The sequence below is a fragment of the Rattus norvegicus genome, chromosome 1 (assembly GCF_021556685.1).
Source record: "Rattus norvegicus strain SHRSP/BbbUtx chromosome 1, alternate assembly SHRSP_T2T, whole genome shotgun sequence".
NCBI lineage: Eukaryota > Metazoa > Chordata > Mammalia > Rodentia > Muridae > Rattus > Rattus norvegicus.
The window spans coordinates 171018154-171044856 of record NC_141534.1 but is presented as its reverse complement, the minus strand read 5'-3'; the positions used below and the strand labels follow the sequence as shown (position 1 = coordinate 171044856).

Below are 26703 nucleotides of genomic sequence, written 5' to 3'. Positions count from 1 at the left end.
GTGGGAGGGAGAGCTAAACCTACAGAGAGGCAGACACACCTGGGAAACCAGAAGAGACTACACTCTGAACACATCTCTGACGCCAGAGGAAAACACCAAACGCCATCTGGAACCCTGGTGCACGGAGGCTCCTGGAAACGGTGGCGCAGATCTTCCTGGTTGCTGCCGCCGCGCAGAGCTCGTAGGCAGCACCCCACGAGCAAACTTGAGCCTCGGGACCACAGGTAAGAGCAACTTTTCTGCTGCAAGTGACCTGCCTGGTGAACACCAGACGCAGGCCCACAGGAACAGCTGAAGACCTGTACATAGGAAAAACTACACGGCCGAAAGCAGAACACTCTGTCCCTATAACTGGCTGAAAGAAAACAGGAAAACAGGTCTACAGCACTCCTGACACACAGGCTTATAGGACAGTCTAGCCACTGTCAGAAATAGCAGAACAAAGTAACACTAGAGATAATCTGATGGCGAGAGGCAAGCGCAGGAACCCAAGCAACAGAAACCAAGACTACATGGCATCATCAGAGCCCAATTCTCCCACCAAAGCAAACACGGAATATCCAAAAACACCAGAAAAGCAAGATCTAGTTTCAAAATCATATTTGATCATGATGCTGGAGGACTTCAAGAAAGACGTGAAGAACTCCCTTAGAGAACAAGTAGAAGCCTACAGAGAGGAATCACAAAAATCCCTGAAAGAATTCCAGGAAATCATAAATAAACAAGTAGAAGCCCATAGAGAGGAGTCACAAAAATCCCTGAAAGAATTCCAGGAAAATACAATCAAACAGTTGAAGGAATTAAAAATGGAAATAGAAGGCATCAAGAAAGAACATATGGAAACAACCCTGGATATAGAAAACCAAAAGAAGAGACAAGGAGCTGTAGATACAAGCTTCACCAACAGAATACAAGAGATGGAAGAGAGAATCTCAGGAGCAGAAGACTCCATAGAAATCATTGACTCAACTGTCAAAGATAATGCAAAGCGGAAAAAGCTACTGGTCCAAAACATACAGGAAATCCAGGACTCAATGAGAAGATCAAACCTAAGGATAATAGGTATAGAAGAGAGTGAAGACTCCCAGCTCAAAGAACCAGTAAATATCTTCAACAAAATCATAGAAGAAAACTTCCCTAACCTAAACAAAGAGATACCTATAGGCATACAAGAAGCCTACAGAACTCCAAATAGATTGGACCAGAAAAGAAACACCTCCCGTCACATAATAGTCAAAACACCAAACGCACAAAATAAAGAAAGAATATTAAAAGCAGTAAGGGAAAAAGGTCAAGTAACATATAAAGGCAGACCTATCAGAATTACACCAGACTTTTCGCCAGAAACTATGAAAGCCAGAAGATCCTGGACAGATGTCATACAGACCCTAAGAGAACACAAATGCCAGCCCAGGTCACTGTATCCTGCAAAACTCTCAATTAACATTGATGGAGAAACCAAGATATTCCATGAAAAAACCAAATTTACACAATATCTTTCTACAAATCCAGCACTACAAAGGATAATAAATGGTAAAGCCCAACATAAGGAGGCAAGCTATACCCTAGAAGAAGCAAGAAACTAATCATCTTGGCAACAAAACAAAGAGAATGAAAGCACACAAACATAACCTCACATCCAAATATGAATATAACAGGAAGCAATAATCACTATTCCTTAATATCGCTCAACATCAATGGCCTCAACTCCCCAATAAAAAGACATAGATTAACAAACTGGATACGCAACGAGGACCCTGCACTCTGCTGCCTACAAGAAACACACCTCAGAGACAAAGAAAGACACTACCTCAGAGTGAAAGGCTGGAAAACAACTTTCCAAGCAAATGGTCAGAAGAAGCAAGCTGGAGTAGCCATTCTAATATCAAATAAAATCAATTTTCAACTAAAATTCATCAAAAAAGATAAGGAAGGACACTTCATATTCATCTAAGGAAAAATCCACCAAGATGAACTCTCAATCCTAAATATCTATGCCCCAAATACAAGGGCACCTACATACGTAAAAGAAACCTTACTAAAGCTCAAAACACACATTGAACCTCACACAATAATAGTAGGAGATTTCAACAACCCACTCTCATCAATGGACAGATCATGGAAACAGAAATTAAACAGAGACATAGACAGACTAAGAGAAGTCATGAGCCAAATAGACTTAACAGATATTTATAGAACATTCTATCCTAAAGGAAAAGGATATACCTTCTTCTCAGCTCCTCATGGTACTTTCTCCAAAATTGACCATATAATTGGTCAAAAAACGGGCCTCAACAGGTACAGAAAGATAGAAATAATCGCATGCGTGCTATCGGACCACCACGGCCTAAAACTGGTCTTCAATAACAATAAGGGAAGAATGCCCACATATACGTGGAAATTGAACAATGCTCTACTCAATGATAACCTGGTCAAGGAAGAAATAAAGAAAGAAATTAAAAACTTTTTAGAATTTAATGAAAATGAAGATACAACATACCCAAACTTATGGGACACAATGAAAGCTGTGCTAAGAGGAAAACTCATAGCACTGAGTGCCTGCAGAAAGAAACAGGAAAGAGCATATGTCAACAGCTTGACAGCACACCTAAAAGCTCTAGAACAAAAAGAAGCAAACACACCTAGGAGGAGTAGAAGGCAGGAAATAATCAAACTCAGAGCTGAAATCAACCAAGTAGGAACAAAAAGGACCATAGAAAGAATCAATAGAACCAAAAGTTGGTTCTTTGAGAAAATCAACAAGATAGATAAACACTTAGCCAGACTAACGAGAGGACACAGAGAGTGTATCCAAATTAACAAAATCAGAAATGAAAAGGGAGACATAACTACAGATTCAGAGGAAATTCAAAAAATCATCAGATCTTACTATAAAAGCCTATATTCAACAAAACTTGAAAATCATCAGGAAATGGACAATTTCCTAGACAGTTACCAGGTACTGAAGTTAAATCAGGAACAGATAAACCAGTTAAACAACCCCATAACTCCTAAGGAAATAGAAGCAATCATTAAAGGTCTCCCAACCAAAAAGAGCCCAGGTCCAGACGGGTTTAGTGCAGAATTCTATCAGACCTTCATAGAAGACCTCATACCAATATTATCCAAACTATTCCACAAAATTGAAACAGATGGAGCACTCCCGAATTCCTTCTACGAAGCCACAATTACTCTTATACCTAAACCACACAAAGACACAACAAAGAAAGAGAACTTCAGACCAATTTCCCTTATGAATATCGACGCAAAAATACTCAATAAAATTATGGCAAACCGAATTCAAGAGCACATCAAAACAATCATCCACCATGATCAAGTAGGCTTCATCCCAGGCATGCAGGGATGGTTTAATATACGGAAAGCCATCAACGTGATCCATTATATAAACAAACTGAAAGAACAGAACCACATGATCATTTCATTAGATGCTGAGAAAGCATTTGACAAAATTCAACACCCCTTCATGATAAAAGTCCTGGAAAGAATAGGAATTCAAGGCCCATACCTAAACATAGTAAAAGCCATATACAGCAAACCAGTTGCTACAATTAAACTAAATGGAGAGAAACTTGAAGCAATCCCACTAAAATCAGGGACTAGACAAGGCTGCCCACTCTCTCCCTACTTATTCAATATAGTTCTTGAAGTTCTAGCCAGAGCAACCAGACAACAAAAGGAGGTCAAGGGGATACAGATCGGAAAAGAAGAAGTCAAAATATCATTATTTGCAGATGATATGATAGTATATTTAAGTGATCCCAAAAGTTCCACCAGAGAACTACTAAAGCTGATAAACAACTTCAGCAAAGTTGCTGGGTATAAAATTAACTCAAATAAATCAGTAGCCTTCCTCTACACAAAAGAGAAACAAGCCGAGAAAGAAATTAGGGAAACGACACCCTTCATAATAGACCCAAATAATATAAAGTACCTCGGTGTGACTTTAACCAAGCAAGTAAAAGATTTGTACAATAAGAACTTCAAGACTCTGAAGAAAGAAATTGAAGAAGTCCTCAGAAGATGGAAAGATCTCCCATGCTCATGGATTGGCAGGATTAATATAGTAAAAATGCCCATTTTACCAAAAGCGATCTACAGATTCAATGCAATCCCCATCAAAATACCAATCCAATTCTTCAAAGAGTTAGACAGAACAATTTGCAAATTCATCTGGAATAACAAAAAACCCAGGATAGCTAAAACTATCCTCAACAATAAAAGGACTTCAGGGAGAATCACTGTCCCTGAACTCAAGCAGTATTACAGAGCAATAGTGATAAAAACTGCATGGTATTGGTACAGAGACAGACAGATAGACCAATGGAACAGAATTGAAGACCCAGAAATGAACCCACACAACTATGGGCACTTGATTTTTGACAAAGGAGCCAAAACCATCCAATGGAAAAAGGATAGCATTTTCAGCAAATGGTGCTGGTTAACTGGAGGTCAACATGTAGAAGAATGCAGATCGATCCATGCTTATCACCCCGTACAAAGCTTAAGTCCAAGTGGATCAAGGACCTCCACATCAAACCAGATACACTCAAAGTAATAGAAGAAAAACTAGGGAAGCATCTGGAACACATGGGCATTGGAAAAAATTTCCTGAACAAAACACCAATGGCTTATGCTCTAAGATCAAGAATCGACAAATGGGATCTCATAAAACTGCAAAGCTTCTGTAAGGCAAAGGACACAGTGGTTAGGAGAAAATGGCAACCAACAGATTGGGTAAAGATCTTTACCAATCCTACAACATATAGAGGCCTTATATCCAAAATATACAAAGAACTCAAGAAGTTAGACCGCAGGGAGACAAAAAACCCTATTAAAAAATGTGGTTCAGAGCTAAACAAATAATTCACAGCTGAGGAATGCCGAATGGCTGAGAAACACCTAAAGAAATGTTCAACATCTTTAGTCATAAGGGAAATGCAAATCAAAACAACCCTGAGATTTCACCTCACACTGGGGAGAATGGCTAAGATCAAAAAACTCAGGTGACAGCAGATGCTGGCGAGGATGTGGAGAAAGAGGAACACTCCTCCATTGTTGGTGGGACTGCAGACTGGCACAGCCATTCTGGAAATCAGTCTGGAGGTTCCTCAGAAAATTGGACATTGAACTGCCTGAGGATCCAGCTATACCTCTCTTGGGCATATACCCACAAGATGCCCCAACATATAAAAAAGACACGTGCTCCACTATGTTCATCGCAGCCTTATTTATAATAACCAGAACCTGGAAAAAACCCAGATGCCCTTCAACAGAGGAATGGATACAGAAAATGTGGTACATCTACACAATGGAATATTACTCAGCTATCAAAAACAATGACTTTATGAAATTCGTAGGCAAATGATTGGAACTGGAAAATATCATCCTGTGTGAGGTAACCGAATCACAGAAAAACACACATGGTATGTACTCATTGATAAGTGGCTATTAGCCTAAATGCTTGAATTACCCTAGATGCCTAGAACAAATGAAACTCAAGACAGATGATCAAAATGTGAATGCTTCACTCCTTCTTTAAAAGGGGAACAAGAATACCCTTGGCAGGGAATAGAGAGGCAAAGATTAAAACAGACACAGAAGGAACACCCATTCAGAGCCTGCCCCACATGTGGCCCATGCATATACAGTCATCCTATTAGACAAGATGGATGAAGCAAAGAAGTGCAGGCCGACAGGAGCCGGATGTAGATCTCTCCCGAGAGACACAGCCAGAATACAGCAAATACAGAGGCGAATGCCAGCAGCAAACCACTGAAGTGAGAATAGGACCCCCGTTGAAGGAATCAGAGAAAGAACTGGAAGAGCTTGAAGGGGCTCGAGACCCCATAGGTACAACAATGCCAAGCAACCAGAGCTTCCAGGGACTAAGCCACTACCTAAAGACTATACATGGACTGACCCTGGACTCTGACCTCATAGGTAGCAATAAATATCCTAGTAAGAGCACCAGTGGAAGGGGAAGCCCTAGGTCCTGCTAAGACTGAACCCCCAGTGAACTAGATTGTTGGCGGGAGGGCGGCAAGGGGGGGAGGGTGGGGAGGGGAACGCCCATAAAGAAGGGGAGGGGGTAGGGGGATGTTTGCCCGGAAACCGGGAAAGGGAATAACACTAGAAATGTATATAAGAAATACTCAAGTTAATAAAAAAAAAAAGTTGCTCTTATCCCTTAAAACCCACAAAGCTAACCCATAAAGAAACAAGGGCTTAAGGAGGGAGTACTGCTGGCCCATACTGACTCATTAGTTAGTGAGTAAAATATAGCCAGCCAGACTAGGGAGCCATAAAGGGATAGGGGCTAAGCAATAGGAGCCCCCTACTACCTGATGGCTTTTTGACTTTGCAGTAACTGTGATGATGGGCCCAGAAAACCCGTACATCCTGCTCCACACTTCGGACCGCTTAAACTCTAGGGTTGCTGCCATGAAAAGCAACAAGGGGAAGGATAAACAAACAAACCAAAACCTGCTGAGAAAACTGGGAGTACTCTTAGAAAAAAATAAATTTTGGGTTTCTACCACCTTTCTCCAAAAGAAAAGTTTTCATGCAGGTAGGAAAAGCAGGGATCCTTCCTGTTCAGTGTTCCTGGTTAAACCTAAGAATAAGAAAAAGGCCCCAGACTTGCAGCATCAGTAATATATCCCGGTGCCTCACCAGCACAACCCCCCCCCCCCAAGGTAGCCTTCTGGTATTGGTAAAATGCCCAAGAAATTGCCTTCTAGTCCAATCCCTTACCGACCCCAACCCCAAGCAAAGAACATCTACCTGTGGTTTCCCACCTCTCTTCAGAGCAGAGTTACTAGTAGAGCACCCACACGGTGTAGTCTGGTACCAAGGGGCACAATGCAAGAAGATCTATGAAGCCAGAGGATGGGTGGCCAACTTCAGATCAAAAAGAGAGAGAGGCTTAGTGTAAAAATCAATTCATTTCAGCATGGAAAGTAGAGGGCAAGTGGTGAGAGGGGCTCCTACTGGAGCACCTTCCCAGGGACATAGTTCCTATCAATTGCCTCCTCCTGCAGGAACGTGTGTAGACAGCGTTCATTCTGAGCCAATTGGTACCCAGCATTCTTGTTAATCTTGTTAATAAACTGTTCAAGACCTTGCCTCCTTTCTTCAATGAAAGATTCCTCATCTCCTCGGAAAGGGAGCTGCCAATTCAAGGCTTTCTCAGGCAGTGTGGTACTACGATCTTACTATCTCGCTCCAGCTCATTTTCAGCCACTCAAAGACACTATAGCGTCGCCGTACACAGGATTCTTTCAGCTTAAAGATGGGGAGGTTTGGTTCGGTCCCCAGCTCCGAAAAAAAGAACCAAAAAAAAAAAAAAAAAAAAGATGGGGAGGTTTGTCCACTTGCGAACCTCATAGGTGGTAAAGCGCGTGCAGCCCACGCCCACTTGTGGATTAAAGATGTCTATCTCCAGGAAGTTACTAGGCGGCCCCATAAGCATCAGTCAGGTCCTGGGGCTTCAAGTTAAGGCGCCGAGTGTCATCCACTGCCCTGTCTGACATCTTTCCAAAGAAGAGACCTGTACCGGCGAAGGGGCTGTGAGACAGAGGCCTGAGGCAAGAGCACAGAGAACCCTCTTTTTTTTCCTCCATCTTTATTAACTTGGGTATTTCTTACTTACATTTCAATTGTTATTCCCCTTCCCGGTTTCCAGGCCAACATCCCCCTAACCCCTCCCCTTCTATATGGGTGTTCCCCTCCCCATCCTCCCCCCATTACCGCCCTCCCCCCAACAATCACGATCACTGGGGGGTTCAGTCTTGGCAGGACCAAGGGCTTCCCCTTCCACTGGTGCTCTTACTAGGCTATTCATTGCTACCTATGCGGTTGGAGTCCAGGGTCAGTCCATGTATAGTCTTTGGGTAGTGGCTTAGTCCCTGGAAGCTCTGATTGGTTGGCATTGTTGTTTATATGGGGTCTCAAGCTCCTTCAAGCTCTTTCAGTCCTTTCTCTGATTCCTTCATTGGGGTCCCGTTCTCAGTTCAGTGGTTTGCTGCTGGCATTCGCCTATGTATTTGCTGTATTCTGGCTGTGTCTCTCAGGAGAGATGAGAACATTCTTTAAAAGATATTTACAGGGGCTGGGGATTTAGCTCAGTGGTAGAGCGCTTACCTAGGAAGCGCAAGGCTCGGGGTTCGGTCCCCAGCTCCGAAAAAAAGAACCAAAAAAAAAAAAAAGATATTTACATCAATGTTTTTGTTGCTGCTAACTAATTTTTAAAATTGTTGCTCCAACCAAGTTTTGACTGTGAAATATATTTTTGTGCTTGAAATTATTTTAATGTTTATTCTATTATAAATATGTGTGACAAAATGCACATGCATATTTAAATATGTGTTTCCAACATAACTATCCTGTGCTATTTTTAAAGAGCACATGAATTTGAAAGAGAGCAAGTCAAGTATATAAGAGGGTTTGAAGGAATGAAAGAGAAGGGCAGAGTGATATAATAATAATCTCAGAAATAAAAGAAATGATTTTTAAAAATTGAAAAATGCATTCATTATATAATTTATGTAAATAATATAAGCATTAAAATGTATATATTACATTTAAAAATCTGGTAAGGAACTAATCTGTTAATTAGATAAATGGGCTTTGATCGCAGATAACTATTTGTTAATACACGAAACCTAGGCCAACCTGCATTTTACTTTCCCTTCTTCCAGTTAATGTTAATTCTAGAAAGCTTGAAAACAGAAACCATAAAGTGACCTCAGCTTTCTTTTGTTACTTCCCAGAGACATTGTTGAGTGGATTCTTCTGGAACCAAATCACACTGAACTCAGTGAGTTTACATGAACTCTGGATTTTTTAAAACTGTTTCTTGAACTTCTATTTTCCCAAACTCCCAGCTTCTCTAACATATTTCACTTCAGTCTTGATAGGCAGTGTTAATTTGTCTTTCCATGTACCACCAATATTTGTCTGCTATTCTTTAATTGGTTTCCTAGTCCATGAAGTTTTTTCCATTACTGTAGGTAGAAATTATATAAACTCTTGCATTTAATTAAATTCTAGCATTTAGTATTGAAACATGAAGCAAGCGCTTCTTGGCATCAGCAATAGTGTGGTGGGTTGGTGTCTGCAGATGGGATGGGTCCCTAGGTGGAGCAGTCTCTGGTATACTCTTCAGTTTCTGTTCCATTTTTCGTCCCTGTTTTTCCTTTGTACAGGAACATTTCTGGGTTAAAAATATTCAGGTGCTTTGGGTGGCCCCAGACCTCAACTTGGAGCTGTGCCTCTCTACTGGAGGTGGTCTCTACAGGTTATATCTCCCCTTTGCTGGGTATTTCGTCTAAAGTCACCACCATTGGCTCCTGGGAGTCTCTTGCTTCCCTGGAGTCTGGGATTTTCTAGTGACTACCCCAGTTCCCAGTTCCCCATCCCCTTCTGCTACATTTTCTATTGAATTTCCTGATCCTTTGTACTTCTCCCCTGTCCCCTTCAATATCTTTTCCTACCCCCCATTTCCCCTTCCCGCTCCTCTCTCCAACCTTGGTCACTCCTTCCCTCTACCTCTTGTAATTATTTTGTTCCCTGTTCTATGTAACACTGAAGCATCTACACTTTGATCTTCCTTCTTTTTAAGCTACATAATGTTTGTGGGTTATTTCAGGAGTATTCTGAGCTTTTGGTGTAAAATGCATTTATCAATGAGTCTAATATGGCTGTTCCTTGAGAGGTTCTACCAGCACCGGACCAGTACAGATGCAGATCCTTACAGTTAACAATTGCACTGAGCCCAGGGACCCCAATGGAAGATCTAGGAAGTAGTGAAAGAACGGAAGGGGATTTCAAAAACATAAGATGAACCATATCAAGTAACTGACCACCCAGAGCTCCCAGTGATTAAACCACCATTCAAAGAATATACATGGAGAGAGCCAGGACTCCAGATTCACAAGTAGTAAAGGATGGCCTTACCTGACATCAACCAGGAGGGAGGGAAGCTTGATTCACCAGCATAGGGGGATACTAGAGGGATGAGGCAGGAGTGGGAGAATGGGTGGAGGAGTATCCTCATGAGGCAAAGGAGAGGGGATGATGGTGGATGGGATGGGGGATTGGTAACCAGGTAGGGGGATATCATTTGAAATGTAAATGATTAAAATAAAAATAAATAATCAACTAACTCACACCAAAAAAGAGACATGCAAAAGTTATAGCTCCAGTGAACGTGTTTAGACCTTATAAGAATTTTGAGTTTGTAAAATGAAATATGTACATTTCCATATGTTCAAAACACTGTGAAGAAAAAGAATACCTTTATATTTTAAAAATGTTTTTCTTCATTTCAAAAGCAAGTGGTTAGAGCAAAGCAAACCTAAGCCTTAAAAATATCTCTTTTAATTTCCAGTCAACCAATGATGTCTCTTGTATTAGCTGGGAATATCTATAAAGCAAGTGTTCCACTTCACATCCTTGCTATGAACAATTTTGTAGCAGTAATGTTTATGCTTGACCCCATGTTACTTATGTAAAATTAGTCTTTTCAATATGAATTTCAGTCTTCAGTGAACCTTTCTTTGCAAGAGAAGTCGAGTGATTCCCTGGTGGATCTGCTTGGTCTTTGCACTGTAAATGATGGGGTTCATCACAGGAGGTGCCAGCAGGTAGATGTTGGCCATGAGAACATGGACCAGTGGAGAGACATGCTTGGCAAAGCGGTGAGTCATAGACACACCAACCATTGGTACATAGAGAACCAGAACTGCCAGTATGTGGGACAGACAGTTGTTGAGAGCCCGGAGTCGATCAGCCCAAGTGGCTGTGTTCAGGACACTTTTCAGGATAAGTGCATAAGAGAGTACAATGAGCAGAGGGTCTAATACAATAATGAGCAGGACCAAAGCAAATCCATACCATCTGTTGACCCTGATGTCAGCGCAGACCAGGTGAATCATATCCTGATGGAGGCAGTAAGAGTGAGAAAGAAGGTGGGAATGGCAGAAGGGCAGGCGCTTGAGCAGTAAAAGGGAGGGAAGAACAGCCAAGACACAGCGGCAAATGATGGCGAACCCTATTCTACCAATGACCTCACTGGTGAGGATGGAGGCATAGTGGAGTGGGCGACAGATGGCCACATAACGGTCAAAGGACATGGCCAATAAAACAGATGACTCCATGAAGGAGAACCCGTGGAGGAAGAATAACTGTGCAAAGCAGGCCTCAAAGCTGATTTCCCGAATGTTGAACCAGAGAAGCTGCATGACAGTAGGCAGTGTGGTAAGAGTGAGGCCCAGGTCAGTGAGGGCCAGCATGGAGAGGAAGAGGTACATGGGCTGGTGGAGAGATGGCTCTGTGCGGATGACGGTGAGGATGGTGGTGTTGCCCATGATGGAAATGGTGTAGAGGCAGAAGAAGGGGATGGAGATCCAGAGATGGATAGCCTCAAATCCTGGGATGCCCGTGAGGATGAAGTAGAAAGGATCATGAGTAGTGTTAGTTACTTCTGACATACTTGATGGATGCAACATACAGAATCTGTAATCCACATTAAAAACAGTATCAGTATGATATCATTATTCATTCAAGATTCCTCCTGAGAAATTCAATAGAGTTATTCAACAGCCAGAAGGTGAACACTGAGAATTCTTCTATAGATTTTTATTCATGACAAACTCATTTCTTTCAACTTGGATTTCTTCAGCTATGTTTTAAAAAGTAGCTCTATATTTTCTCTGGTAGGATATACCAGATATGATGACTCTTCCATATGTACCTGTACATACATACATTTTTGCTAACTGAAATTGATCTTATTAGAATTTTAAACAAGCAAACAAGCAAACCCAAAATTTTTGTCTCTCTTCTACCTGACCAATATCACGGAAAGATGATTTGTTTAGTGCTCTGTGACATTTACTCAGATGGAATTGTGTTTAAATTGGAAAGTACCAAGATTTCTTCCAGGTATCTGGCTTCAGCAATTGTGCGAAGTATAATGATAATTTTTCTTTTATGGAGCACAGGAGTAGGAATGAACTCTGGAGGTAACATCCTAGGTTTGCCTTGTGCGTCAAGAGTTTAATATTCATAGGTACAGTCCACAAGGACTGGCTCATAGATGAATGCCCAATGATACAGGGAGAAGTCTTTGGAACTTCTAATTGATTGCATGTAGGTGGAATCTAGAAGTTAACATGATAATGCAGACCAGAACTTCAGAAAAAGGAGAAAAAAGAACATTAAGATAGTTTAGTTAAAATCTATTTGTAAGGAAATCTAAAATTTAGTAATTAAATACAACTGAAAGAGGAAGCAATGGGCATTGTGTAAAAAGAACTTTTCTGTAAAAGAAACACTTACAAAGGCATTTTGGCCTTAGTAGAGTAATGGGAAGTGAAGCCTAGATGTAGTGGTCTGAGGGAAGAATTAATGAGCAACTTTGGAGAGCTTGGATAGATTAAGGAGTCTCAAAGGGCTCTCTACACTGCCTCTAGAGAATGAATACAGATCTTACTCTGTAAATCTAACCAATGAATGGGTCTAACTTTTTGGAATGTTGAATGAATAAAAATGGATATGTTTATCAGGAACCTACAAGTATTTAATTATTTCTTATAATTATACTATCTCATGTCCCCCAAGAGATCCATAAATGCCAACTTTACAACTCTGGGAAAACTCACTTAAGAATTTGAGCAGTAGTAGCTACATCAACAGCAGCAGCAGCAGCAGCAGCAACAACAACAACAACATCAATAACATAAAATTGGGGGAAATGGAAAAAAACTAAAAACAGAAACGAATTTCTTTCAATGAGGAAAAATTAAAGTATTTACAAGTTTTTTTCCCTTTAAGTCAATGTAATTTAAAATCTAGAAACTGTTCCATAAAAAATAAATATAGGCAAATACTTCAAAATGAAATTTTCATAAGATAGAAAATTATGCAGAAGTTATAGACACCAGTGAGAATGACCAAAAGAATGGTAAAGAGGAAGAATGCCAATAAACCATAAATCAAAAGACAAGTCACCATAGCTAAGGTTTTTGAAGCTCTCCTAGTACAAAGTATTAATAATCCACATAAATTGATTCATTTTTATATTTAACAACTTAGAAATAGTTGAAGAAAAGCATCCAAATTACAGATGTGTTTGTCATTTGTAAAACAGTAAAAAAAAGAAATCTGAGATGAATCATGTTGGACCCTCCATCCCCGAGTACTTTGCAAGGACAAGATTGTTCACCCAACCAGGAATTAAGCAGAGCATGTTGGATTCTTAAGGCTATCTAGCCTGATTTGAGAACAGTGAGGACTCAGGATTATTTATTTATTTATTTATTTATTTATTTATTTATTTATTTATTTATTTATTTATTTGGGACATAGTTTCTCTGTGTGAACCTGGCTGTCCTCGAAGTCAATTTATAGAAGAGCTGGGCCTTGAATTCACAGAGATCCTCCTGTTCTCTGGAGTACTAGGATTAAAGGTGTGCACCACTACCACCTGACTCCCAGGCACTTTTGAATAGAGATTAATATAGACTCAATATCTCTTTCGTTTTTCTAGATGTTAGACATATTTTCTTTTTAAATGTATATGATCTTTCCCTCTGTTTTTATACTTCTGCTTGCTTTGATTGGTCAGTGCAAATAGTCATAATGGAATATATTTCATTTTGAAAGTTTTATATTTATAAGATATTAGAGCTCAATGAAAAACACTGAGAGTGACAAGCTCTATGGAGAAGACCATAGAATGCCAAGAGATCAAAAGGCTCATTGTTTGATTTCCATACCCTTTATGAACAATTGAAAGTTAACTTTCTGAGGTGACACTGTATACCTTAATTTCTACAGTGATTTCTTTTGAAAACCTTCTATGTAGCCTTATATGTAGAATGTGTGATTGTGTTGAAGTTAAATACAACCAGGACAGTCTGTGTGGTAAGCCAGTAATCACTGGGGATGTCAGAGAACAGGAGAGAACCGTGAAATATATAACTCCTGTGTTATAATTGCGTGTGCCTGCACAAGCATGCGTGCATGTGCAAACACACACACACACACACACACACACACACACACACACACACACACACACACGCGCGCACACACACACACCAAGGTTCTGAATATGGCAGATAATATGGTATGGAAAGCCAGGAAATCTTTAGGAAATTAGTCTACTAGGTTCTCTGTAGTTTGAGTAGCAATTTGAAAGGGTGGAAAAAGGGTTAAGTTGGGACACAAGTATATGCTATGAATATGAATCCTCTGTGGTCCTACAGAGGTGGGCCTGGTTGTAGGTATAATGGGAATTGAGCCAAGAAAGGGGATGAAATCCAATGCCTTGTAAAGAGAATGGAGATTTCACAAGACCTTAAGCCAAGGAGAGACACCATTAGCACAAGTATTAGCAGAGGTGCCATGGGCAGGGGGACCTCTGGATAAAGGAGTAAATTAGTGGATAGTACACGTTCTGAGGAAAGAATGTATTTGTGTGTGTTTACGAATTTGTGAGTGTGTGTGAATACAGGTTTGCAAGTGAGTACATGTATTTGAGCATGTGTATCCATGTATGTGTGACACCTAGAGGTATACCCAAAGCCAGTGAATTTATATTAAGAAGGAACAAAGACTGATGGAAGCATAGAATGAAGGGAGAGGAGGAGGAAAGAGCAGAGAACTAGGCTTAGTATTGGTAAAATGTGGCAATACTCTTCCTCTGCTGCACATAAAACACATAATAGTCTATTGAGTAATTCTGCACATGGGTCAATTCTTTGGCCAATCCTACCAGGAGAGAAAATGATGCCTGCTTGCTTGTAGGATTGTTTATTTAGCTCTTCATGCCCTTTCTAGTCCTGCTTCTTCTTTACTCTGTTCTTGTGTGCTCATGTCTGGACTGAGTAACTCACAGAACTGTTTCTTTACCATCAGCTTGCCCTTAACTGACAAGCACTCATTTAGGGGACACTGTAACATCCAATCCCCACAGGGTGCTTGCTGATTTCTGTTCATTCCTTCATCTATTGTCTTGTTTCTCTAGAATCCATCTCTTTCAGAGACATTTGATAAGCCTTTTGTAGAACAGAAAAGATGGTCACAGTAGGGTGCATCATAGGGGAGTAAGTGCAATGTCATCCAACGAAAGCCCCTTTCTTGGTGGCAAGATTCTGATGACACAGGCCATCACACACAGGTTCCATGAAGCATGGCATTAGAGGTACCTAGGCCACTTTTAGCATCAGTGATAGTGTGTGATAAATCTCCATGTAAATTGCTTCTTGTGTTCTACCTGCCACATTTCTGTCCGTCCCTACCTCACCATGACATACCTCTTAAACAGGTCTGCTTAAATCTCCTCTTGTGTCTATAGAATGTCCTCTCTCTCTCAGCTTTTTCTCCTCTTATGGATATCCATCTTATTACTATCCATTTCAGGACGAGTCCACCCTCATTGATACTCACTGTGCTCTCTCAGCGGTCTTCAGTATTTGTTCTCTGTCTCATGTCTGCATGTGGTTTTTATGTTACTGTCAATCCCAGGCTCAAATCTAAGAGACCCATGGGGAGATCTCCCGAGGATCTTACAGGCATATGTGGATCGTGCTCTCAGACCTCAGTCCTCAAGGGAGACAATCAGACAGCCTCTCTTGCTCAGGAGATGTTTTTGCACTGCACTGTGAATATGGAAACCTGAACATAGAACAGAGAGCACAAGGTTTGGCTATGGTTAGAAAGCACGTTCTCTTTAAAATTAGCACAATGTTCTATAAAGATGGGCTACCATAGGGGTCAAGGATAGAGGTTTAATTTTAGTCATATACATGCCAGGGCTCCTTAAGAGAAAGTCTAATGTTCTGAACCTCAGATGCATGCTTAATTTATTGAAAAAAATCTCCTATCATTCAAGCTTAAATTTGAAATGCAAAAATTATCTATGTGAATTCCTATTCTGCCTGCTTATCAAAGTAAGTTTAGAGCAAAGAAAAAATGGATTGAAGTTATATAGTTGTGAAAAAATAAATAAAATAGTTTATCTTCAATGAATGGAGTCTCCTAGCTTGACAAAGGCAACTGAATAGTGACAGCAAACACAGTCTTCAGTTACATTCCTTAAGCATTCTATGTGTATAAAATGAGAAACTGGCACTTGGCAATGTGATGCTTCTCCAAGGTTTATTAAGAATGGCCTAGTCTTCCTATTATACTGGTTTTAAAGACTGTCCACTGTTGGAAATCAGTTACCATTTAACACTGGTCATGTCATGAACACAACTACACTAAGAGGTGTTCAGATCTTCTGGGAGATTCACAAGTGTTTAGGCAAATGGGTTGTCCCCTCACAGTGTTCTTAGGGAACAGCTGCGGCACAGGGTACACATTGCTTCCTCTCAGGAAGGTAGGATCTCTCTTCAGGCGTGAAGAGACATTTTATATAAAGTAAAAATGACGTTTACATAGTTCTTATATGTTAAGAGCAATAACTAGTGGGATAAAGGTGAGAGGCAGCTTTGTATTTGTTGTATGAGCAAAACCTAAGAATAGTAAGATCTGGTTGGCAAATAAATAGGCATGGCATCTTAGGTGGGGTAATGGCAATGCTTTGCCTACCAAAGGTAAAGTTTTCAGAAATCTTTACTCAGCAATTCCTTCTCAAGAAGTTACACGTACAAATGCATTTACTCACATGGAAATCAACTCACATGTACAAGAACTTTTGCCTATATGAAAATGGACACAAATAAATGAGAATTTTGACTACATGAAAATTGACACATTCATCTGATAACTTTTGACTGCACTATTACTTATAAGATTTATATAGAAAGAGGTACCCTGGAAACATATATACCAGAACTTGATTAATGAAAGATAGGGATATAAAAATATATGCCAAAGCTTTTCACGTACCTCAGTGACATACACATACATTAAACATCAACCAATGACATCACACATTCTCAATAGGAAACAGCATGGGAGGAAAGTGAGTCTCCCTTTACAGTGATCTGCATAAAATAGTCATTGAATATGACATACTTAATTTCTCCCTGACAAAGGATGGCTATCTATTTAGGGTTGAAGGGGTTGTGGCAACTGTAACCTAGGGACATCTGACTGTGGAAGTTTGTGTAATTTCATTTATTTCTTAAGTATTTAGGTGGTTCTGTGTAATAGAGACTGGTATAAATTTTTCTTTGTAGCTGAAGGTGACCCTAAAATTCTACTTCTCCTGCCTTTGCTTCTCAAATTGTTATTATAAGTTTGCACCACCACACCCCATTTTATAAAGTGCCGGAGACTATAAACACAGGACTTTATGAACATTAAGCAAGCACTCCATTAACTGTCCTATGTCCCTTGACATTGTGTGACTCTATCTAATCTACATTTCTTCCCAGCCAGTGGTATTAAGCGTTGATTTACATGTTCACTGTAAAAGATTCTTTTGTTTGTATGATAATAGACCCAAGATGCATATAATTGATTACATATATACATATATGTATATATAATATGTACATATAAACATACACATATATGGAATATAATAATTTGGAGTGCGAGAGATAAAACAGAATTACTGAATATTAAATAAAAAACACATATGCTTGGTATACATTTATGTTAAGAGACTCAAAGTTTCAGCAGCCTCAGATATTTGGGTATTGACCAAGCCAGTTTAGTTAGTCAACAGGGTCTCAAGGAAGAAAGTGAGGATTAAAGAAAAGACAATTATACAATATTATAACATGACTCCAGCCAGTGCTGAAGCACCTTTATTTTTCTTCTGTCTGCTTTTATATCATTCTACATACATGCCAAGAATAAGGTCAATCTAGGTCAAGGAAAAAACAAAGCATAACCAAAATAGTCAAGGAACAAAGAATAACCAAAATAGTCAAGGAACAAAGAATAACCAAAATAGTCAAGGAACAAACAAAGAAATAATCTAGGTCCCATGATTACTGTATTCAGGGACTCATCAAGATGAGCAAGATCTTGAGCCTACTACTTGTCCCAACCCAATGTCAAATTCTTGCCAATATCCTTGAAGCAGCACCAAAATCTCTCCACAGAGTATCCCTAGGAAGCAGCCTGGATATTTATGATGCAATCTCTAGAAATGGAAGTTAGCTGTTAAAACTTTTATTTTCTACTATATGTTGACAGCCTGACCCCACCATCTTCTTTGTATTCTTCTAAATATGGAATGCTTTTCCCTGGATTCCCTAAAAATATTCCTTCTTATTTTCTCGGAAATGACCTATCTTTCTTGCTCTGATTCTGTATGGAAAGGCGCTCCCTATGGGTTTGTCAGCTTGATATCCCCCTACAATGTTAAATCCCTGTCCTCTACTGAATTCCCATGCCAGACAGTGGCTGTGAGTCTAGCCTGCACTCTTAAGCAACTACAGATTCCCAGTTCAGAGTGCATCCATGCATGGCAAATAAAAACTTAGTAGTCAGGCCACAGGCATAACTTTTCCAGGAAGTCCTCAGTCACCACTTTCCTTAAAACATAACATGGAAGCAAGATTTTCAATGTTTAGAATTCTTATTCAAAGGATTATTTTATCTGTGCTAATACATATATTGGATATTATAAATTCTGACTAAAACTGATTCTAAACTTTATTATAGGGAGTACAAAATGTGGCAAAGACTGAAAATATATGGAGAAAATATTTGCATGGCTCCATGAGTGAGGAACTTGGTATCTTTTGTCACTGCTTGGTGTTGATGCTCTACGAGTGCATTCAATACATTCTATTTGGTTGAATTTTAGCAAGAGCAAGATGTTTTTTTTTCTCCCTCCATTGACATATGCTGTGTTAATAGTTGTCATTCTGAGATCTGGCTCAGTTATGGGACAATTGTACCTCTTGGTTTTATATGCTTGAATAAGATGCTAAGAAGTATTAGATGTTTATTCAATGTTAGTTCACTTTTAAAAAAATTTTTATTATTCATTTTTTTACTTATTCACTTTACTTCCCTCTCACTGAACCCCTAATGGTCACCCAGTCACACAATCCTTTCTTCATGCCCCTCTCTTTCTCCTCTCCATGGATGGGGACCCCTGGGTATCCTCCTACTCTGACACATCATGTCTCTGTGAGGTTAAGCACATCCTTTCTCACTGAGGCCAGATGATGCAGCTCAGGTAAAACATATCCCACAGATAGCCAACAGCTTTTGGAACAGCATCCACTCCAGTTTTTGAGGGACCACATGAAGACCAAGTTGCCTATCTGATATGTATGCCTTGGTCCAGCCCTACGGTTAGTGGTTCAGTCTCTGAGAACATTTAGAGTCCAGGTTAGTTGATTCTGTTGGTCTTCCTATAATCATTCCCCCTGTCCTTCCAAAAGATTATCCAAGCTCCATTCACTGGCTGTGTGTATCTGTATCTGTCTGAGTTAGCTACTAGGTGGAACCTCTCAGAGGGCAGTCTCAAGCACTTGACATTTATCTGAAGAATAAACATTATGTTAATTCTATCTGAGGCTTTGTTAGAACTCACTAGAAGAATTCTATATCTACTATATATTTGTACCTCAATAATATTGAGTCCAAAACACTTTAATTATTTAAAATGCTGATAGACTCACATCTAATAATATAAAAATTATATAAAGAGGAAGCTTGTTTCCCTGCATCTGTGTAGAACAACTTCAATATCCTGTTTAATGTGCAGGCCTGTATAATGTGCAGGATTTGTAATTGTATGGGGCCTTGGCAGAGTTGGGAAAATGACACATCAGCATCTTTGTTGGGAAGCTCTTTGGACAACTGGGAGCTGAAGGATCAGTTTACCTATTGTGTAATTCAGGGATTAAAGAAGATGCAACACTGATTATTTTCTTTCTTCCTAGGGTAGGGAGTAGAGTTGGTTTCTCAGATATCTTTCAAATGTCAGTTTCATTTTCCTATGAAGAATGAGGTGTTCTACAGAAACAATCTTTCTTAAATTTATGCCCCAGCTGTACAAGGTAGTATATTTAGGCATGAATGCTACATGGCATGGCATGAAATACCATTGAGTTTTGTGAACTGATCAATCTTAAAAAAATCTACATCTACTTGTCATACCATTCTAGTTATGGAATCAGACTCAAATTTCCTTCTTTTAGACACTGCGCCTTTGAAGAAATATTTATATTGGTTTAATTATGTATGTATGTGTCTTGTTGAATTATATGCGCTGATGGAAGCCAGAGGATTCTGTTACTCTTTGACTTGGAATTGAAGGAAGCTGTGAGTTACACAATGTGGGTGGTGGAAACAGAGCATGGGTTCTGTATGAAAGCAAGGAGGAACTCCTTACCACTAACCACACCCACAGTTCCTAGACATTGGGTTTTAAGCTTACATCAGACATGCCACATGAAACTGGACCAAATATGATGATATAAGCCAACTAAAACATCCCCCAGTTTTAATATCTTCCACTAAACTCTGAACCTCTTTTCTGACATCATTCGAATGATGTCATGAGGGTGTCACCAATTTTAACAGATGCCCCATACATTCTCTTCCCACTTAACATTCTGCAAGGAAGGATTTTAAGAGGGAGAGGGGTAAAGGAAACCACAAGAAAACCTAAGAATCACCTATCCTGGGCCAATAATGGGCCTGATTGAGGCCCTCTTTACATATGTTACAGGTGCCCAGCTTGAGTGTCTTGTGGGATTCCTAACAGTGAGAGCAGGGGATATCTCTGACTCTGTTGTCTGCCTTTGGGACCCTTTCTTCTAAGCAGGTTGCCTTTTCAAGCCTTAATAGGAGAGGTGATGCTTAGTCTTACTGTAACTTAATATGCCATGGCTGGTTGACATCCATGGAGGACAGTCTTTACTGAAGAGAAACTGAACAGGAATGGATTACATTGGGAGTGCAGAGGTTGGGTAAAGAGATTGGGAAGAGAAGAGGGAGGGGAAATCGTGGTTAGGATATATAACAACAACAACAACAACATGGGTCTGTCATGTCTCACACCAATCCACAGCCATGAACTTCTGCACAGAATGCGACAGAATGGGTGAGACTTTTTCTTTTTTCTTTTTTCTTTTTTTTTGCCTGCAACCTCAGGCCTGAGGTCTGCAGACAGCTGGAATGAATTTTAACTCCAGTTCAGTAGGAGCTGCCAGCACTCCTCCTCACTCCCCTGTGTGTGCTTATCTGCCTTTGAGTATCTCCACTGCCCTTAAGCAATGTAGCTTTAACTCTGGGGAAAACATTCCTTAAATGAGCTTCAAAAGACCTTCCTGTTATCCCGCCTTTTACTCTTCTCCTCTCATCCTTGAACCTACTCATTTCTACTGAGGTCCCCTTTATTCTCCAACGCTCCCCTGTGACATTCTTTGCTGTGATGACTATCTAGAATGTGGAACCCAGGACTTCCAGTTTTGACTGAGCATCACATCAGAGCTTCTGTCCATCTAGTTATGCTTTTACTTGTCTAAAAGTATACGTTGGGATCACAGTCACAGGAAGTGACTTGGTCAGGCAGAATCATGACCTGAAAAGAGGTCAGAGTCCAACAGGGAGGACAGTAGTACAAATGCAATGTGTGTCTATCATTTTAGTAGGGGTAGGTTATGGTGTCTATTTGTTTGTTTTGTTTTGTTTGAGACAGGGTGTCTATATATAGCTTTCCCTGTAACTAGCAACGTAGACCAGGCTAGCCCAGAACTAAGAGATCTGCTTTCCTTGCCTTCCAAGTGCAGGGATTAAAGCCATCACCTTTGTGACTGGCTATGAAGTCAACTTTTTCATTTTCCATTTTTTTTGAATTTCACTAGTTTTCCAAACATCCTCATGGAAGACACATTCACAGGTTTTAACATCTCGTCAGATACCACAGCACTATATAATACAAATGATAAAAAACAAACAAACAAACAAACAAACAAACAAAACAGAACACAGGGAAAAAGCAAAAGCAAAGGAGGAAGCTGGGAATTACACACCTCCTGAAAATAAACCATGTAGCCTACACAGAATTGCCAATCAGCTCCAGATGAGACCATGGTAAGTTTGCCTAATGAAAACTGGACACCAATTATGGGAAAGAATGAGATTCTCAGAATAAGAAAGCTGAATAATGTTTTCTAAACATTTCCCTTTGTGGAAATCAACAGTAAAATCAATTGTAGGACACCACAGTTTGAACTGTAGACTGTCCTAAGAATGATGCGGGAATCTGTAAAGTATTAAGAAGATAACTTTGAAGGAGAGTCATTACGAGGACAATATGTGACCTTGAGAATACAGGCTTTAAATAGAAGCGAATACTTGTTTTCAAGGATGTGGAGCATACTGCTGAGTAAAACATTATAAAAAGTAATTGTCCCAGTGTGTTATACATGCTACAGCATGCTGCGGAAGCAAGAATGTCACTGGTAAACAGAATATAGAATGTCCTATAAAATATCATAAAGGTTAGGATTGATAGCTTATTATTTATGCTAACTAAGTATTATGAAAACCTGTCACCATTCAAACTGTGTACCACGTTATTGATTTGTGTTAAATGTATTGACCAGTGGGAATCTTGACAAGAAAACCTGAGTGTTAACAGTCAGAAACTTAGAGACGTAGACAAAATAATTTAGTTTGAGCAATATAAAGAGGAATTATAAAGCTCCACATTGGAACTCTTAATTGATGCTTAAATATTAAATTACTTATTCATCTGGCATTTTTACACAAATCTACCATGAATTTATCTTAGGCAATTTTTAGGATTTATTGGAGAAAATGAGCATTCTCCCTTTTTTCTGTTGAAGTTCCAGTCTAGTAGAAGATATAGATATTAAACAAAGACACAGGAAAATATATACTCACAAATTAAGATCTTCTAATGTTTTCATGGATCTTCTAACCTAAAAGAAGAAATTTCTCTATAAGACAATAAGATAGGATGAAGTCAGTGTTTTTAGAGTGCAGTAAACATTTAATTACTGAGTGTAATTGAGTAGACCATGGATGATAGTTTGGTGGCAAGATGCCATAGGGAGATTACCAATAAAACATATAAGCTGAGCTACTGTGAGTTAAGCAGATACAAAGCAACACATAATAAAGACAAAAAACATATAAAGGAAGATCATCTATTGCATTTTCTTGTACTGAGAATTTATTTTTTCAATTACTGACTTCAGGCTTCCATTAGACAAACTGGTCTAACTGGACTCCAAGAAGGCATAAAACTAATGGCTTCTCTAGGCTACATTTGTGGGTGAGATCAGCATATTTGAGTGTCCTTAAAGGGCCAGGCAGATACTGAAGAGTGAGGCCAGCAGATGATGAAAAACAAGGAAGTGCAGCGTTGCAATCCAGAATGAAAGCTTACTGAAATACAAGGGAATGGATGGTGATTTGAGGGTTGCTTGTAAGTGTCATTGCAGTGTAAAAGATTGCCATTGCATGGGGTAAGAATGAGGCACCTGCTGCATTCACCCCAGGAAATGAAGGTAATTATATCCAGTTCCTAATTTAGTTGGCATGGGATATTACCTGAATCACCGAGATTCTTGAATATTAATATATAATAAAGGTTGAGAATATAACGTGTAAAGTAGAAACAAGGGAGCTTATGAATAAGAGGCATAAAGAAGCTTACCTGTCAGGAGGTGTTTGTTTTCTAGGAAAACTCAAGATGAGTTGTGTGTGATTTCACCAGAGCTCTGCAGGAAGACTGCAAACACTGGGAAAGCTGGTGCTCTGGCCAGACTTCCTGTTGCCTAGCTCTTTTCTGCATGGTCATTGCTCTTCACATTCCCTTAGCTGGCTCTACGTGGCTCTAACTGCTCATCTGTCCAGAAGAGAAATTCTAAAATTTTTCGAATATATTGACAATTTTATGTCAATTATGGGTAATCATGAGGATTCACACAGAAGCTGTGCTGTATACAGCTATTCTCTTGTGAATGACTAAATACATGACTAGAATTTACTCAGCTTTCGTATCAATTATATCTGTGTCATTTCATCTACTATTCACATTTCTTTTATTACATATTTGATTTACTATGCTGTCCTCCATTCATTATGTTACATTAAATCAAGCCACATCACATAATTCTAAATTTAGTAAAAGCTTTGAGTAGTCCCTGGATGGCCAATTGAGCTGTTTATCTACATCTTTACTCAGTCCGTGGATTCTGGGTCAAACCTCATTTCACAGCACTGCATCATTGATAGGTTTACTGAGCTACATTTTCCATTCAGAGGTAGGCTGTACATTTGCATTTTCACCCAAAATGTTAATCTTCACCTTTCTAAAATCAGAATCTCAATTTAATCAATGTATCTTGTCTGGACAGAGTGAGAACCCATGAGTATAATTGCTTATCTAGGGGTTCTGGTATCCTCAGATTTACAGTTGCAGTTACAGATTTGCAGTTATAGAGCGACAATTCAACTCTGTGATGACTACCCTAGATCAAGGTATCGTTCAGTTTTCCCACCTTAGAAACCAGGAAACTTAGCTCTGAATAACAATATTCTCTACCTTATACACATTGAGTATGAGAATAGTACACATTCATTTTATAAGTGAACAAACAAAACAGCAATTTCTCATAAGATTGAGCAATCTGAAATGCCTCTTTTTATGGGACAGGTGAGTATTGGGAACCCAAGGGTTTGAGCTAACGTTAGTTTGTTTCAAATGCAGGTGAAAACTTACCTCTACTGTTGGTGTCATGAGAGCAGAGAACAATGAAAGTCTTGACCTCCTATCTGTCTTCCTGACTGGCATTCCAGGACTAGAAGTCCAACATGGCTGGTTCTCCACTCCCTTTTTCATCATGTACATGGTTGCCATTGTGGGCAACAGCCTAATCATGGCAGCAGTTCATTAAGACTGTAAGCTCTCCATGAGCCAATGTACCTGTTCCTCTTCATGCTGACCACTACTGAGGTGGGAGTCTCTGTGTCCACACTGCCCACTGTTATGGGCATTCTTTGGTTTGATGCCTACAGAATTGACTTTGATGGCTGTTTGGCACAAATGTTCTTCATTCATACTTTCTCTGGCATGGAATCAGGAGTCCTGTTAGCCATGAGTTATGACCGCTTTGTAGCCATCTATAATCCTCTGCGCTATACAGCCATTCTAACTCTGCCTCTGATCATATCCATGGGTCTGGGTATTACACTAAAGAGTGTGCATTCATGGCCCCACTTCCAATCCTTTTACGACAGCTACCATATTGTCATATAAATATTCTCTCCCATTCCGATCGCCTCCACTCAGACTTGATCCAACTTCTTTGTACAGATACTAGGCTTAACAGCATCCTGGGGTCGGCCATTGTTCTATCCACATTTGGGCTCGACTCACTGCTCATTGTGGTCTCTTATGGGCTCATTCTTTACACAGTGATGGGTATTGCATCTGGTGAGGGTCGAAAAAAGGCACTCAACACATGTGTGTCACACATCTGTGCAGTGCTCATATATTATGTGCCTATGATTGGTGTGTCTGTGATGCATCGCGTTGCCAAGCATGCATCACCAGTGGTTCACACACTCATGTCAAGCATCTATCTGTTTGTGCCACCAGTGCTCAATCTCATCATATATAGTGTTAAGACCCGTCCAATCCAACAGGGAATTGCCAATTTGTTCTCCTGCAAAAAAGGGATTGATCTGAATCACAAACTCAGAAGGCAGAGATTATTCTTGAATCTATAAACTCTGGGTGTAATTCTCCCACAGGAAAGTTTTCTGTTAGGAAGAGAGAAATGCAAAACATCACTACAAGCTTGATTTTGAATGATAAATGTTGTACTTATATCTTAAATTTTACTGGTATATATGTGCATACATGTCCAACTTTTCTTCTTCATCAGATATGCTAATTCAATGTAGAAATAGTAAATCCATCCCTTATTCCATCCCAAATCTTACGAAATAGTTAGTAAACATAAGTTTTGATATTTAATGATATTTAAATGAAAATAAATAAAAATTCATTCTTATGAAATTCTTAGGGATGAAGTACATCTCTAAGGATAGTGATTCTGGAAATGTCCCTTTGAATTTGTATACTTTTTTGCTTGCCACCAGATATTCATGGCTTTAACATTTTCTTCATTATGAAAGAACCCCATTTCACTCTGAAAGCTGTACATGTTTAAACAATAAATTGTATGATAACCCATTATTGAAGACACATTGCTATATAAGTAACTGATTATTCATCTAACCCACTATTCAGTAGTTTCCACATCTAGATTTTATGTGTTTCTAAAGACTCTGGGCTGTACATTGACTGAATGATTTCAATTGGGGCATACAGTAAAATATGAGCAGCTGCAGCTGCCCAGGCATCATATGTGGATATTCTTTCTTTTCCCTTCCTTCCTTCTCTTCCCTCAGCCTACATCAGCTTCAGCATGCTGTGAAGTATGTTTGGTTCTCTTTCCTGACCCTCTCTTCTCTCACCTCCATCAGCATAGATTCAATTGTTTCATCTCCTTTCTGCCTGTGGTTTAATAGAAAGCGTCATAAAATGGGGATGACCACACTCTTACCTCCTGAACTGCAGTCCCTTATGCTCATAGGTCTAGTACTTAGCCTCTCTCAACTCAAGGGCTCCAATTAAAATGATAATATTTCCTATTTTGGAGTATTCCTCACTTATTCATTTACTTCACCAATCACCGCCACACA

General features: G+C 39.6%; 2 protein-coding genes and 2 pseudogenes across 3 annotated transcripts in view; 2 read left to right on the top strand and 2 right to left on the bottom strand.

Annotated features, from left to right (window-relative positions):
* Positions 1-7007: 7007 nt before the first annotated feature.
* Positions 7008-7553, bottom strand: Snx12-ps1 (sorting nexin 12, pseudogene 1; annotated as a pseudogene).
* Positions 7426-26703, top strand: part of Hbe1 (hemoglobin subunit epsilon 1) — a 160397-nt gene continuing 141119 nt past the window's right edge. For both annotated transcript variants that reach the window (XM_087658625.1, XM_087658614.1), the window contains exons 1-2: positions 7426-7607; positions 8793-8839. The gene's annotated coding sequence lies outside the window, so the exon portion shown is untranslated. The remainder of the gene's footprint in view (positions 7608-8792; positions 8840-26703) is intronic.
* On the bottom strand, positions 10566-11513 carry Or51q1 (olfactory receptor family 51 subfamily Q member 1). Its single transcript, NM_001000161.1, is given in 1 exon segment — positions 10566-11513. A coding segment is annotated over 1 exon segment (948 nt).
* Positions 24729-25722, top strand: Or51k1b-ps1 (olfactory receptor family 51 subfamily K member 1B, pseudogene 1; annotated as a pseudogene).